Source organism: Choloepus didactylus, chromosome 2, assembly GCF_015220235.1.
Source record: "Choloepus didactylus isolate mChoDid1 chromosome 2, mChoDid1.pri, whole genome shotgun sequence".
NCBI classification, from domain to species: domain Eukaryota; kingdom Metazoa; phylum Chordata; class Mammalia; order Pilosa; family Megalonychidae; genus Choloepus; species Choloepus didactylus.
In genome coordinates, this window is record NC_051308.1 from 206,356,622 (window position 1) to 206,373,385 (window position 16,764).

General features: G+C 50.0%; 1 protein-coding gene across 1 annotated transcript in view; it reads left to right on the forward strand.

Annotated features, from left to right (window-relative positions):
- The window catches only part of SLC2A1 (solute carrier family 2 member 1), a 28,652-nt gene that overhangs the window by 3,383 nt on the left and 8,505 nt on the right, over positions 1–16,764 (forward strand). Inside the window, exon 2 of the mRNA XM_037827504.1 lies at positions 8,630–8,725. Within this exon, the coding sequence (XP_037683432.1) occupies positions 8,630–8,725 (96 nt within the window). The remainder of the gene's footprint in view (positions 1–8,629; positions 8,726–16,764) is intronic.

The window sequence follows — 16,764 nt, forward strand, 5'->3', positions numbered from 1 at the left end:
GTTTCCTCCTACTTGCCTGGTCAGCCCTTTGGTAGTTTGAAAGGACCTTCCTATCCATTATCTCTGGGATCCTCACAACTGCCCTGCAAGGGAGCCACAAGTCATGATGAGACCATCATGGTCCAATGAAAAATGACTCTCCCAAGGTCACACACTGAACCTCCTACCCCTCCCACCCCTTTCTTAGATGATATAAGAGGATAAAGAAAGTCAGCAGGAAGGGACTTTCCTGCCCATTTGACAGATGAGGAAACTGTGGGAAGAGGCTTGTCCAAGATAAGGCTGTTAGAAGATTTGAAGTGTTCTGCAGTGTAAAAAAAGATTTTTTTCCTTTACACTCTTGTTCTGTGCCAGAAGCACCTCCAGGACTTTCCAAGCACTTGCTGGGTACAATGGGAGCCTAAAAGTTGTATTAGACATGACTTAACAACTGAAACCCTTCTGTGAATGGAAACATAAAACATTAGATGTTCCCACAGAACTATGATCTTAGGGAAGTGGCTTCCCTTAGAGCCTAGTTTCCTTCCTGTGAAATGGAGGATTCACTACCCGGTGATAAGTGAGACTGGGAACACCCTCTGTCTGGCCAGTTTGGATGTACAGGTGATATAAACAGCCCAAGATGACTTTTCCATGCCAAGCCATCTAGGGACCTGACCCTACTTGTCCCAGAGCTGGGTCAGTCCCCAAATCCCCCATAATCAGCTTGTGACTAACAGGGAGCTCAGCTTTACCCAGTGCCTCCTGGTCACGGGGTATTGGGGCCCTGAGCTCTGCCCCGGCACCAAGGGTACAGGCATCCAGCTTCCCCCCTCCTGCCCTCAGTCTGGCAGAGCTGGGGAGGCCTGGAACAAAGGGGGAAGTGTGCAGTGTTGGCCTGGGGCCTGCAGCCTCACCCCTTCCCCCACCTCACTCCCAGGCATAGAGGTGACAAAAGCCACTCAGTCTGGTAACCGGCGTCGGTGTCCCTGGGATGGCAGAGGCTGGGAAGGCTTCTGGCTGCACTCATGAACTTGGAGAGGTTGTGTCCAGACCCGCGGGCCCAGCGCTGGTCATCAAAACAAGCCTCCAATTGTTACCTTCCTCCATGGGAGGGGTGGAGCGGGGGTGGAACAGAGCCAGAGGCCCTGCCATCCAACCAGGCCAAGCAGGCCAGAGCTGAGGCAGAAACACTGGGGCTTTGCTGTAACTGAGCCGGGCTCCCAGGCCTCAAACCCCGGCAGAACGAAGGCAAGTGTTCACCCTCTCCAAGACTTTGGCATTGCCACTTTGCTGGCTATTGCCTTCCAGGGAAAAGAGCTCTTCCTAAACTTCAGCCGATAGAGCTTTGACTATGGAGGTGTCTGCTGGTCACTTAGCCCAGAGCTCATCAACCCCTGCCTTGCCATTGGGTGCAGGGAGAAAAGTGCTCCAGGAGAAACCAGCTCAACTATTTGACTTCAGGCAAGCCCCACTGCCTGCTGACGCCTGATGGAGTTCATTTCCCCAACTGTAAGGGAGATAATACTACCTCTCTGGGTCATATTGTGGCTGTTTCTTTAATTACAGAAATAATAGAGCCAGCCATAGCAAAGCATAAAAAAGTCTAAGAATAAATGTCCTCTCCCCCAGTCGTAACAGTTTGGTGTTTACCCCCAATAGACCTCGTGTCTATAAACGTAAAGTGTATGTAATTGGATCACACTTTCTACGTAGTTCTGTGTCCCACTACCCTCCTCTTAGAGGTAAATACTTCCAGTGTTTCTCTCTGCAAATTAAGTGCCATTATATAAGCTCATTATCCCCCTGCTTTCTTACACAAAACGTACACCCTATACATTGTTTCGTACCTTTCATTTTCCCTTAATCATCCTGGGGCCCCTTCCATATCTAGTCCATACAGATGTGTTGCATTCTTTCCAGCAGCTGCACTGTATTTCATTACAGGCATGTCCTACCATGGTTAAGAAACAGCACCCCCATCACCATCTTTCTTCATTCCACTTGCCACCTGATGTATTTTATGTAATTATTTTCTGTCCCCTTCCCCCCAACTAAAATATCAAGTTTCATGAAGGCAAGGGTTTGGTTTAGTTCATTGCTGAATCCCCAATGACTTTAAGAATGTTGGAACATGCACTCAGGCATTATCTTTCTTTGGTAATACAATTTATTATTAGAAAACATGTCTTATGGAAGACTGAGAACTTAGGGAAAGGGGATTTTTTTTAAGGTCACAACAAGTCAGGGAGCCAGCTCTTCAAAATGTTACCATAGTCTTATCAAATTAAATTTATCACAGTTGATAAGATGACTTTTGCCTTCCAGCCAATTCAGTGGAGTTGACCACCGAGGGGTCCCTCTTAGGAGTGTCAGCCAAGCCTGGTTTCCTCTCCAGATGTCCGGATCCTGTCCGTGGGCTGGCACGGGCAGCAGGTTCTTTGCATTTAACGTCCCATTCATTATAGAACAAACACCTTTTTGGATTTTGTTTTGTTTTGTTTTGTTTTTGCCTTGAAAGGCTTTGAAAATCCTGTGCAGTTAATGTGTTGGGTTTGCACAAAGCAGCTCAGGGGACGGCACACTTTTTCTGTGAAGGGCCAGATAGTAAATATTATCAGCTTTGTGGGCTACACAGTCTCTGTCACAACCACTCTGCTCCTCCACTGTAGCACAAAAGCAGCCATAAATAATAAACGCACAAATGAGCATGGCTATCTTTCAATAAAAACTATTTATGGTCACTGAAATGTGAACTTAATAGAGTTTTCACTTATCATAAAATATTAGTCTTTGTTTTTTGTTTTTTATTTTCAACCACTTAAAAAAATGAAAACCTATTCTTAGCTGGCAGGCTAGATTTGGCCATAGTCTGCCAACCTCTGGCTTAGAGTAAAATCCACCCAAGGGGCCAAGGGGTTGCTGAGTCTGAGCCTGGGCCGTGTTGGCTCAGAGTAGGCAAAGCTCAGGGAGTTGCTGAATGGAGTTTGACCTATATAGAAAGCACCAGGTAGAACCCTTGTTTCCTTCGGGGACCAGTACCCGGAAGCAGGGGGCAGGGGTGTGAGCAGGAACGTCATGGAGTTTGACCATCAGAGACCACCAACCCGCCAGCCCCCGACTTGAGCTTCACAGAAGTCTCCAGTGACCTGCTGTCTCCTCTGAGACTTCTCATCTGAAAAGTGGGAGCAATCTCTCCCCAGAGTGCATTTCTGGTGGTTAAATCAGGATGTATGAGCAGCCCTTGGCCTGGTGCCTAGCACCTAGCTGGTGCTGATAAATGGGGCAGCTCCCTCTGCTCATCTCTGGCTTAAAAGATTCCTAAGCACCTTCTGCCTCTGGAGCCGCTGTGGGGTGTAGGGGCTGCTTGGCCATGCAGGAGTCCTGACATCATTGCCAGTCTTCAAGGACTTGGCTTCAGGGGAAGCAAAAGCCTGCAGTCACCCAAAGGTCAGGCTTTGGAGAGTTAACCCATCACTGTTCTTTCTGAGGTGACTTAGCAGGGTGGAAGGGAGGGTCAGAGGGTAAAACACTAGGCTAGGAATACAAAGAACTCAAGTTGTAGCCCTGGCTTTGGTTTGCTGGGTATCCTAAGCTCCTGCTCTCTGACCCGAGTCCCCTTATCTGTCAAATGAGAGCCTAAGAGCAGTTTTGCAATTTTTTGAGCTTTTTCTTTTCTTCTATTGTAATGCCCAGAACTTTGTTGAAATGAAATCTTAGAAGAGAAACCTATACAAAATAAATAAAAAGGGAGCTGTCCTGGCTCAGGTAAATCCCTGTTCTACCCAACCCCACCCTTGCCCTCCTTAGAACTTGGACCAAGCAATTATAAAGACCTGTGTTCCATGCTCTGATGCAATGTGAAAAACCAGGTGGGAAGCTTTGGGAGGAGGAAGAAGTAGGGGGACATCTAGATTATGCAGGTCCACTTCTGTATAAGGTAGCAACATACCCTCCCTCTGCCAGTATTGGCCAAGGGCCTGCTGCGGGCCAAACTCAAGGCTGGGGTTCCATGCCAAGGAAGGGCACACAGGCGTGGGTCAGAAGGCCATGTTACCCGATGTGGTGGCGTGAAGCCATGTACCTCAGAAAAACATGCTCCTAAACTTAATCCATTCCCGTGGGTGTGAACACTGTTAATAGGACATTTGATGAGGTTATTTTAGTTAAGGTGTGGCCCAGTTGAATCAGGATGGGTCATAGTCCTCTTACTGAAGGCCTTAAAGGGAAGGAAGGTCACAGAGAGAAAGCTAGAGGGAACCGCCAGAAGCTAAACTTCAGTGGAACCTAGAAGGGAAACCAGGAGAGGCTGCCATGTGCACTGCCATTCGACAGGAGCCGGGGACCAAGGATCACCAGCAGCCAAGCTTAGAACACCACAATCTTCTTGGAGGTAGCATCGTCTTGAAGGCACCTTGATTTTGGATTTCTCTTAGCCTCAAAACCAGGAGCCAGTATATTCCCATTGTTTACTAATCCATTGCATGGGATTTGCTTTAGCAACAAGGAAACAGAAACATTCAGCAGGTCAAGCAACGTAGCCAGGGCCTTCCAGCATCCCAGTGTGTGTGAGCAGAGGTCCCCAAAGCTGACACCTCATTGAGAGCTTCCTGGCAGAGGGAGAGCCCTCAGTGGTCCTCAGGAGCCCAGAAATGGAACAGAGAAGGTGAGGGGTGGCAGCTGTGATCCATTCTGCGCTAGACCCTGGTCCCAGACATTTGCCTGTGAAATCCCTGGGAGGTCAGGATTTGAACTCTGATCTGCCTGTTTCCAGAAGTCTTTACAACCCTATGCAGTGGAAGATTTAGAGGGTGCTGTTTTCCTGTTTCTGCCTCTCAGAGCTGATGTTCCAGCACTTATCAGGGATTTGACAAATGGCTGAGTTAAACTCAATTAGGATGAACATCATTCTGGCAAATGGATATACACAGAGTCATTTTTGCCCCAAAGCTAAGTTGTGAACCAGTGGTTTTATTTGTTTTACAACTGTCCTGTGCCGGGCACTGTGGCTACAAAGAACAATAAGACACAGGTCCCACCTTAAGGAATTCCCCTTAAGAATTCTGGCGGAGATTGCAAAGGACACACAGCAAGAGCAAAGGTCTGGAAGAGCATGGGATGGTCTAGATAGGAACCGCTTCTTCACTGGGTGATGAAGGGCCACTGGGGAGTTCTAAATTTGGGGCCTTACGTTGCTCTTCCACCCACCAGAAAGCCACAAGGAATGGAGTTTCCACTTCTCTAATAGTTGTCGTCACTAACTATCCCATCAGCTTGGCAACCTAAATAAATATACATTGAATGAATGGACTTCACTAAGTTTCAGTTCCAGCCATTGGGCTAGACAGGGCAGGTGGTGCGTAGGGGCCTTAGATTCAACAAACATTTGTCAAGTGAACTCTGCCAGCTCCATGATGGGTACTTGATACAGAAAGTGACAGCAACTTTTTGAGGAAGGAAATGTTATCTCCATTTCCTATGTGAGAAAACGGGCCCAGAGACAGGGCTGTGACATAATCCCAACTCCAACTCACTGCATGTAAAACTGGGTCTCCTGATTGCAGATCCAGCAGTGATCAAGCTGGGTGTTGTAGCAGCAGCAATGGAGTAGGAGGTGGGATCACTGGTATGTGGGTGGTCTTGGTGATGTGTACCTTCCAAAGGGCAGGGGCCACACTCCCCCTGAATCTAGCATCCAACCACACTGAGCACCCCCTGTTTCTTTATCTGACCCTATCTGTCTCCTTTCCTTCCCTGTGCACATACCATTCTGTCTATGTGGAATGCGGTCTTGCCACTGCTTCCCCTCTTGGCATACTCCCTGTGTGTCTTTCATGGCTCAAGTCCAGTGTCACCTACTGGGAACCCATCTTTATTGTCCCCAGGCGAAATTAGAAGTTTCTCCCTCCAGGGCCCCCACAGTGCTGCACACCACACCAGCTTCTCTTTGCCTGCATCTGCCTCTCCACTGCACCTCTTCCTTGATGTCAGGACTGGGTCCTATTTCACCAGGCCCCAGCTACAGCCCAGGGCCAGGAGCACGGATCACTGAGCATTTTAGTGAGTAAAAATGCAGCAGCCTGCCTGGGTGGGTGGGGATATAACCCAGGGCTTGGGTAGGCAGGTTTTCTAAAGCAGAATTTGACCTTGGCCTGCCAATGGCAAAGTCCTGCCAAGGGGCCTGACCTCGGCTACCAGCAGCACCACTGCCAAACGCTGCAGTCCACCAGCTGAGCAGGTCTCCGAGGGCGACTTTGGAGGCCCAGAGACACCTTGAACCCCAGAGCCAGGCTTAAAACAGGGCCATAATAACAGTACTCTCCCAGAGTCCCCCTGCAGCTGTCATTCATTCACGCACTACACTAGCAGGACTTTTGCCAGATCTATGTTATCATCTGTATTATTTTTCACTTAATATTTTTATTTAAATTGCTTCATCCTAATCAATATGAAATCAAGCGACTTATAAGAAATTTATTTTGAATTGGTGATACATTCACATGGTTCAAAACTCAAAAGAGTACAGAATGAAAAGTCTCACACCACTGTCCCAAGGCACAATGTTATCTTTCTTGTACCTTCTTTTAAACAAACAAGTAGAATTATATATTTTTCTCCCATCCTAGCCAATTTTTTTTTTTCACAAAAGGTAGCATGCAATACCCCACTCTGAAGCTTGCTTTTTACTTAACAATGTAACTCAGGGAATGTCCTTAATATATTTGTTCTTTTTTTTTTTTCTGTATTCCATTAAATTAAATCATAAGTTTGCATTGCTAGTTTCATATTTATTTGCGTGTGTATTAGAAAAGTACATGTCTTGCTTACCATTGGTATGGATAGCTCTGAGTTAATACATATCATCCCTGGGCTCTCGTCATGTGGTGAAAGTGGAACAGCCACTGTTTGTTGAGCCTTCTTCCTGCCCATGCTTTGGCCTCGCGTCATCCTCTTATTTAATCTCAGTGATCACCTTACAGGTTTGGCTTGGCCGGCACCTATGAGGGATCGTTTAGCAGGTGCTCACCACACATTCAGACCGGAGAAGGAGTTGACGCTCTCTAGGGAGTTGAGAGAAGGGAGACTTGGGGGCCGGGGTTTGCTGGGGTAGGCGTGTCTTCTGAGCTGGGCTGTAAAGGACGGGATTTGGAAAGATTGTAGCCTCGCAGGAGGAAGGCCCCAGAATCCAGGAAGAATGTCCAGAGTTTAGCCAGGGAGGGGTTAGGTGGCCCAGTGGGAAGGAGACCCAGGGCTCACCTGAGCTCGTGGTCCAGCCGAGCCGAGGTCGTCTTCCCCTTTCCCATCCTCTGGTGTGAGAACCTTGGGCTTTCACAATTGCCTCCCTGTTAGCTTCCAGAGAATGAAAAGACTATACTAGGAACATGTCTGATTAACAGCTAAGCCCAGTGCTATCTATGAGGATCTTAAAGTCTGAGCCACTTGTGGTTTATGTGAGGAAGCTGAGACCCAGAGACCCACAGCAGGCTATGACCGAGCTGGGACCTCCATGTGTTGTGGCTCAAGATTCTGTGCTTCCTTCCCCCACCTCCAGCACCCATCTCGGTGTGGTGCACGTAGGGTAAATACCAATTATTTCTTTTGCATGCCTCTCCCAGCTGCATTCTCCTATAGCCAGTTAAGGGCCTGCCTTAATATCACATTTCTTGGCTTTCTCATTTTAAAAACCAGAAAAAGATTCCTCTCCCTTTTTCTAGCAAGGCAGAACAGAACATCTTGCTCACCTTTCACTCACCTGTGTGTAAACAGGGCCCTCTGCCTGCTGGCCTCTTCCCTTCTTGCTGCCTTTTTGTTCTTGGCTTCCAGGAAACAGAAGCTCACTGTTCTTTTCCTCTTGAGCCCTGTGCCCATAGGAAACACCTTTCCCAGCACCTTACTCGCCTTGTGTCATATACTTTTCCAAAGCACATTCCTGGCTGGTATGTCACCTGTGTCCATATAACCCCAGGAAGCTCATGGTGTGGGCATTGTGTCTGGGAGTGGCCCTGGATGGGGAGTTGGGAGCCTTGAGTTCCAGTCCTGGCCTGTGAAGGGGAGGGGGTGGACCACCTCTCCAATGCTGACAGCACGACTTCCCATTTTGCAGATAGAAAATGGAGGGCCCAGTTAGGGGGTATTGGATCAATGACTTAACCTGCTGAAATTCACAGAGGAAGTGGGATAGAAGTAGAAGCCAGCACCCTCTGCTCAAGTCCAGAGTGCTTTCCCTGCATCTGTGTTGCTCCTCGTTTGACTGACTGCACTCCTTATGCGGGCGGGGGGAAGAAGGGTCATTGGTACCTGGGCCTCCTAGTCAGAAGGTCTGGAGCTACCTGAACCCCAGGCATGGCTGCATGAGAGGAGTCAGACCCCAGAGAATGCCAAGGCCTCGCCTAGCCAAGACCTGGCTGCAGAGGAAAGACCCTAATTTCCTCCCTTCCCAGGAAGAAGTCTGGCCAGCCCAGTGCCTAGAAGTCAGCAGGGCTGGTTTGGGCACCTGAGGTCATGAAGTGGCCAAGTTTCCTGGGAGAAGGACAGGCATGGTGCCAGGAGTCAGGCAAGATGTCTGAACATGGCAGCTTGCCAGCCCAGACTCTGCCCTGTGGTAACCTGGGCCCAGACATGCCTGTGACTGTCTGTTTTTTCTCTGCAGAAGCTGACGGGTCGCCTCCTGCTAGCTGTGGGAGGAGCAGTACTTGGCTCCCTACAGTTTGGCTACAACACTGGAGTCATCAATGCTCCACAAAAGGTGAGTCGTGGCCCATCCTTTGCTTATTGATAAAAGCTCACTCTGCTGCGCACACACATGCACACACACCTGCACACCCATGCTGTCATCTCAGTGGCTGCAGCCATTTACATCGACAACATCAACATCCGCCTCACCAGCCAGTTTTCTGGCTCTGATCTGGGCAGAGACTCTTTGCTCTGACCTTGGAATCTTGGGGCTGCAGAATTCTAGAATCTTAGGGCCCACGGAATCATTAGGCTTTTATACGTCATCTCAACCAACCCCGACACCAACATTGCATTTGATAATCAAAGCATTGCTTGGTTTAATGCTGTTGTGTTTATATGGCATTCTGGGGCTTACAAAGGGCCTTTCACAGTGCTTATCTCCCTTGATGCTCACTGCAGCCCTGCAAGGCTGGCAGGCAGGCAACACTCACCACTCCCATTCTTCAGGTAGGGAAAGTGGCCAGAGAGAAGAAACTTGCCCAGAGTCACCCAGCTAGTCAGGGCTCAATCTGTATTCAGCACCAGTCTGCCGCAGAGCCCAATCCCAACAGGTGATCCTCAAGCCTGCGATCATGCCCATCCAGATGGGAGCACACTCCCTTGTAAGCCATCCAGTTCTAGGTAGGAACTGCATCCTCTGCCTGGAGGCCCTGTGCCAGTGAAAGCAGAAATGGCCTCTCACCCTAGGGAACCGGAGGCAGGTGGGGTCTGTGCTTGACTTCCTTCTCCCCACAACACGTCCCAGATTTGTCCTCACTTGTTCACTTGAATGTCAGGACTGGAAGGGACCCCGGTGATCACCTCTAGCCCAGCCCGCTTGCTTTACAGAGGAGAAAAGAGGAAAAGGGAGAGGAGATAGGAAAGGAAATTGTTACTGAGCCCTGCCTCTGAATCAGGCATTTAGGCACGTTATGTGCTTTTGAGGTTGGGTGGTGATTTCCATTTTATAGACCCAGAAACTGTGGCCGGGCAGATGAAATGGCCACCAGGCCCAAGGTCCCCAAGCTGGAAAATGGTGGAGTCAGGTCCAACTCTTGGTGTGTTCCTCGCCATCCTCTCTGAGCCTGTCAGTTTAAAAATCTCTACCTTCGTGGGAATGATGGAATGAGAGTGAACAGTCCTCTGTGTCAAGACTACATATGTTTTCCGGACAGTGGAGGCTAAAAAGTGACTGTGGCTGGCTCTAGAGGATCAGGGGCCTGTTCAGGGGACTGTGTCAGGAGTCAGAGCTGGGCCTTCTCCAGATAGGCGGCGGGCGGCTGTGGGGACCACACCCGATGCTGGGAGCCGTCACCAGGAAGGCCTGGCCTGCTGAGTCATGCCCAGCTGCAGCGGAGGTGACAGGACTTTTCCAGGCTTGCCTGAAATGGCGACTGTGGGCCCCTGCTTGGAGCAACCCCAAGCCCTGCTTTTGCTAAGTGCTCTGAACAGCTCTTGCCAAGGTGTGTGCCCCAGGGCCGGCTCCCTTGTGGGAATTCATATAGATGGAAAGTCTGTAGAGCAAATGAGGAGAAAACAGGCTGAGAGGGAGCTTGAATTCTCCACCTGGATTGCACACTGGGATCCTGGGATGCCCCCAGATTGATTTAATTGGTCTGGGATGCTGTTGGGGGCATCAAAATTTTAAAGCTTGCCAAGTGCCTCTAGTGTTCAGCCAAGGTTAAGAACTACTGAATTAAGTGATATCTTTCTTGACTGTGAGTTAATGCCAGGTCTAGGCTTTAAGGCCAGGATAGAGAAGGTGTTTTCCAGAGACAGAATGAATGGGGGTGGGGGGTGGGGTGGGGTAGGGGAGGACAGGGGGCCACAAAGGTCAGAACAGAATGCCCAGAGGAGTGAAGAAAGCCTGCCATTTAGTAAAGCATGAATAGCTCGGAGTGTCACTAGGGTGAATGGCAGGAGAAGGGAAGGTTGGGGCAGCCGACAAGGCAAGCCAATGTCCCACCGTGAAGAAAGAGGCTTGGGTAGGCTTGATCTGCAAAGTATCTCACCACCAACATGGTAAGACACCATCAGAATGGGGCTACAGGACCAGCATGTAGGCCAGACCAGGGAATATGAACTTCAGAATGAGGATAATAAGGTCCCACTGAAGGGACAGTTAGAATCTGTTGGCATTTTAGGAAAATGATGCAGGCATCTGGGGTGGTGGGATGGATCTGAGAATATGAGGCTAGAGACAGGGAAACTAGTGAGAACACCCTTGTTGCAACGGGTATAAAAACAAATAAGAAAGAATGGACAGGATTTGATAATTGATTCAATGCATAGGATTTAAAAATGGCTTCTAGGTTTCTGATGTGGATGTTGCTGGGTATGAAGGAGGAGCAGGTGTGGGAGCAGCTGATGGGTACCTGTGGGATGGGCAGTGCGTTTCTTAGGAGAATAGGCAAGCTGTAGTAAAGGCTTGGGCATTGGTCACTGGTATCCAAATAGGAGTGAACCCCTCCTAGGGAGAGTGGTGACATAAAAGGAGAAGGCAGTGTCAAGCCCCCAGAGAACATACCCATTGGGTAGAAGAAGGGGACAGTAGGTAGTAGGAGAAGAGCTGGTATCTCTAAAGCCAGGAGACAAGAGCCTTTCAAGACAAAGGAGACTGTGAGCTCCATGAGGCAAGGATGTTGGGTTTGTTCACTGCTGTATCCGTAGTGCCTAGAACAGTGCCTGTCCATAGCAATAGGCACCAGTGAAGGTGAGTGGATGCACAAAGTGAAGGGATGCTGTCACGTGCTCAGAGGCCAACCTGGACAAACCACCTCCACAGTACAGAGGACTGGTGGGTGGTGTTGGTGGAACCTAATTGTAGTGGGTTGAAGAAGGGAGTGGAGAGGGAGTGGAGACAGCCCTTCCAAGGCTTAGTGGAGAAGGGAGGAAAGAGGTGGTGGTGGCTGGAGGGGTTGTGTGTCCGGGGTCTTTTATTGACATGAAGACTTCATTTTTAAAGGCCTCATTAGGAATTAGCAGCGGGTTGGGGGTGCAGGGATGGGGGGAGTGGAGAGGATGAAGGTAAGGAATTGGGAGGGGGTCCTCGAGGCATGACCAAGAGAGCCACAAAAGATACTGCTTCTGAGGTGGAGGATGTCGACAGATCTAGAATGAAGTTCTGCAATTCTTGTAGCCGCCTCCCATCTTATCAGAAATAAGTGAAAGGTTAGAACTGCTCTGGAAAGTGGGCGGAGTGGCTGACTGCCGTCTCACAGGAGGACTAGTGAGCAGCTCAGAGGACCCAGCTGAGTCTGGAAACTGCAATTATGGGAGCATTTGTGGCCACCTGTCCAAAGGTCACTTCTCAGGAACCTGCCTCTGAGGGCCAGAGCTGATGGCACACGAGCACACTCAGTGGAATCGAGCGGCGTTTCCGGGGCAAGCACCTGGGCACTCCACCAGTTTACTTTTGCACTTTCCAAACACTTCTTACAAGCCTGGCTGTAGTCTTGCCAGCCAGAAGTAGATTAGGACTTATACATGAAAAATGGGAAGAGGGTCTAGGAGGACACAATGGTAAGCAATGGAAGTGCAGCCTAGAGCAGCACATGTCGGCGCTGACTGGCACACATTCCTCTGGAGGAGAAGCAGACACGGAAGGCACAGCACAGCGATGTGCCAGCATTGTTATTCAGGGACTTTTCTGAGCATCCACTCTGTGCCAGGTGCTGTTTTAGGCAGTGGGAAGGGACACAGCTCTGAACAAAACAGGCACATACTGGTCCTCATGGAGCTTGCATAATACATGGCCCATGCCTGGTCCTTTGCAGACTCGGGAGGCAGTGACAAGTGGGGTCCTGTCCCTGCCCTCAAGGGCTCATGAACTAGAGGGGTCTGTGGAAACACCTTGACAAAAGCCGTTGTATAATTAATGGAGGGTTTCAAGGTGCTATAGGAGCAAGGAGGAGGGAATAACTAATTCTGCTGGGGTGGGGCCAGACAGGAAGGGCTTCCTGGAGGCGCTGGCAGCTGAGCTAGATGTTGAAGGGCAAGTCTGCCCCATGGGGAGGGAGGGGCAGGTATCCCAGGCCATGAGAACAGCTTGTGCAAAGATGCGGTGGCATGAAGTGTTCCACTGAGGTGGAGTTGCTAACTGCCTGCACCGAACATGCTGATCGCTCTTGTCTGTTTAGAAAAACTTCTCTTAGGAAACTCCATTGGGTTGGCCTTGATTTGCCTACTCTCGAGTTTGCCTCACTAATGGTTAGAATGCAAATAATGCTGTTAATTACCAGAAGCTTGGTCTCTTCAATAAAAGAGGCCCCAAAGGGCTTCCTCCTGGAAGTGGTTAATTACTCATCATGTTAATTTAAGTGTTTGCAAAGCACCTCCCCATAAATTATTCCTCAGCTGCACTAAAAGGCAGGCAGGGTCAGGATCATCTCTCCGCTTTTATAGATGAGGAAACTGAGGCCAGGTGAGCACTCTGGAGAGTAAGAGGCTGAGCTAGAGTTAACTCCAAACCTCATGCTTTTCTCCGACCCTGCAGTGTGTGAGCTGCAAGCCATTCCTGCCAGGTCTCCTTTCTCCCTGGGGGAGGTGGGGGGGAGGTGAGTGCAGGCACAGAGGGGACAAATAAATGAACAAAGGCATTTCAACCTCTCTCCTGGGGTGATCACTCACCTTCCCCTACCCCCACTCCCTAAACGGCTGAGTTGCCAAGAGAGATGACTCAAGGCCATGGAGAAACCACAAGTTCCTAGCCAAAAGACAGTATCATGAGTGAGAATGAGGCATCTCTAGAACCCAGACAGATTGTGCTGCAAGGGGCTTGTTGGCTCATTGGCCTAACCTGCCTTGTTTGACAAAAGAGGAACATGGTCTGGAGAGATGAGGTCTGCCCAAAGTGACCCAGCTTGGTGAGGGAAGAACTTAATCAGGGCTGCAGGCAAGAACTGCCTTCCCATCCCAGGCCCTCTGTCACCTTGGCCTGAGCTGGGCTCCAGGCTCCAAACAGCCTCTCCGATGCCTAGATCCAAAGAGTTCTGGGTTCCCCTCTCTCCCTTTCACCTTTTGCCACTAATGCGAGGCATTTTCCTAAGCACTTTAGAAATTGTAGTTCATTTGCTCCTTGTAATAACCCCATTAGGTAGGCACTATTATCCCCATTTTATGAGAACCTGGGGCACAGAGATGTTAAGCAACTAAACCAAGGACACACAGCTAATAAATGGCAGAGCTGCGATTCAACTCCAGGGGGTCTGGCTCCGGTCTGTGCCCTTGCCCACTGTGGAAGGGATGGCAGTTATACCACAGTCAGAGATGGACACCTACACAGCCTTTTTTACACCTACAACTGCCACACAACTGGGCCCTCAGGCAGTAACTTCCATGCTGAGTCAAGCTCAATCATGTATGGACATCTCAATAGTTTCCCACACACAGTTGCACAATCTCTTATACCATCACACCCGTCACAACCTCATCATCTCTTAAGCCCTCCTCAGTTACATTCATGGCTTGTTTATCAATTAGTGACAACTCTCTCTACCCTCAGCTCTGCACTGGCCACCAGGGACAAGATGAATCAGACAGTCCCCATGTTGAAGTTTAGTCTAGTGAGAGATGGCATGGTACATCTTAGTTAGCTATACAAAGGCAGTGATGGAAACTGGGCTGCCACTGTGGGAGAAGAGAAGTGTTTCTCAACCTTGGCACTACTGTCATTCTGGGCTGGATATTCTTGTGGGGTTGTTCTCTGCATTGTAGGATGTTAAGCAGCATCCCTGGCCTCTACCCACTAGCTACCTGTAGCACTGAGTGTAAAATCAAAAATGTCTCCAGACACTGTCAGATGTCCTCTGGGTACAAAATCGCCCTCAGTTGAGAACCACTGCAATAGAGGAGGTAGGGAGATTATTAGGCAGGCTTTCCAGAGGATTATTTGTGCATCTTTGAAGGTGATTAACAGCTCACAAGGGAGAAGGCAAAGCAGCAGCCCAACTGGAGCTCAGAGGTGGGGGATAGCCAGGTGGCTGGAGGAGTCCCTGTGCCCGGCTGAGAAAGGGTGTGAGTCATAGTGTGGGTGGGGAGGAAACACTTCATTCTCGTGTTGGCAGTGGGGAGCCAAGATCAGCTTTGAACATGGTCTGCCACAGTGAGATGAAGATCCCTCTCGCTGCAGGGAAGACCCTGGAAGCCAGGGGACCAGTGAGGAAGCCTGAGTGAAGGCAGGGACGTGGTTTGGAGAGAAGCCATGATCAAGTCTCTTCCATTGAAGCAGGCTGCTTGGTCTGATCCTTTGCTGTTGTGGGTTTGGAACGACTTCTGGCTTCATCTGGCTGCCTAGGTGACTCCCCAAGGCACCAGAACGAGGCCCAGGGGGACCCACAGGCAGGGCTACCTGTCCAGCCCCACCTGGAGCCTCTGGTTCCAAACTGGCTGGCAGTTGCCATGGAGACATAAGTGCTGGACTGTGAGTTGGGGGGAGGGGAAATACACGGCTTAAGGACAAGCTGGGGGACTGAACTAGCCCTTTCCTCAAAGCATGGCTGGCTGTTTAACCCTGCTCCCAACAGTAACCTGTAGGGAAGAGGAGGGAGGGTCATGAGGGAACTCTAGCTCCCTGACCCGGTGGCCAAGGGACCCCTGCCAGGGATGATCTGGAAGACCCGGTATCCCTGGGGTAGACTAATTTATAAGATCCCATAGGGAAGGATAGTGAGACCAGCCACAGGTTCCAAAATATATATGCTGCTCCCAGACAAGCCTCTTGGCAATAGTCCAGGATTCTAGGTCAAGGGTCAGAGGAGGGCCAGATCTGGCTAGTGGCCTACTTTTGTGTGGTTCATGAGCTAAGAATGTTTTTTACATTTTTAAAGGGTTGTTAAAAGAAGAAAAATATGTAACAGAAGCCATATGCAGTCCACAGACCCTAAAATATTTTCCATTCTTTTGACATTTGCCAACCCCTATTCTAGATCACCGTGGCTTGCACACTCCCCACTGACAGGGAACTGACGACCTCCAGGGTGGGCAATCTCATGTTCTGACGTCTAGAAGGCCTTTCTGCTGAGGTGAACCATGTGCCCTGGGGCTCTGCAGACCCACTGGGTCTCTCTACCAGAGGCAGCCAGGCAGGGGTCTCAAGACAGAGCATCACTCTTTGAGGGAGGCCCCTAATTCCTTCAGGTCCTTGTACTTCCTTACGGTAATGCCGTGTCCTCTGGCGATTTTAAAATGGAAAAAGTCCCTAATACTCCTCTGAGGGCGGCAGCTTTTCTCTTGAGAGAAAATGGGGTCAATAACGGTTTTTTCACCTCTTGCCATGTTCCAGCAGCATACTCCACCTCACGCCCTGGCCTTGCCGCAGACACTGCCTGGATGCAGAGAGGAAGTGAGAACTTCCTCTGCAGACAAGGCAGACGTGGCAGACGTGTGGTCCTTTACCCACAGTGCCTCGCCGAATGCCAGAGAGAATGGGGTCAGGGGCTAGGGGATACCCGAGGAGTCATTAGGCAGAAGCAAACCTCCCCCTTCCCCTCAGCTCCTCCACCACCCCCACCAGTCTGAAAACTGCTGTAAACAGCTTTTTACTGGAAACCAGCTAGTCCAAGGACTCTCAGCTCCCCGAGCTGGCCCCGTAGTGTTGCCGAGCGTCCCCTCTGGGCCTCTTTGCCCTCTAGGCTCAGTGAGGGGATTTGACAGATCTCTAATAGCCTCTTAAGTCTAGACAGGCTGATGCCATGACAATCCCCCCTCAAACCGACCAGGATCCTTCCCTCTATCCCTAGCATGCGTGCACTCACACAGACCACTCAGCAGGGCATAAAAGGATGTGAATGGGCTGGGAAGGAAACAGAAAAGCAGATGAATAGCCAGCCAGACCCTCGTGCATTTTGTGTGCAGGGCTCTGCCACAGACAGGAGTAATTACCTTGGGGAAGCACAGTCTGACTTTGGTGGTTGGGAGGAGTCAGGTGCAGAATCCAGGTGAGACCTAGAACAGGTGCTTCATAGGTGAAGGTAAGACAAATTAGGGGACTGACCAGACGTGGGGCAAGGGCAGAATCGAGAGTAACTGCCAGGCTTGCGATGAACATGTGAAGTGGAAGGGTTCAAAGCT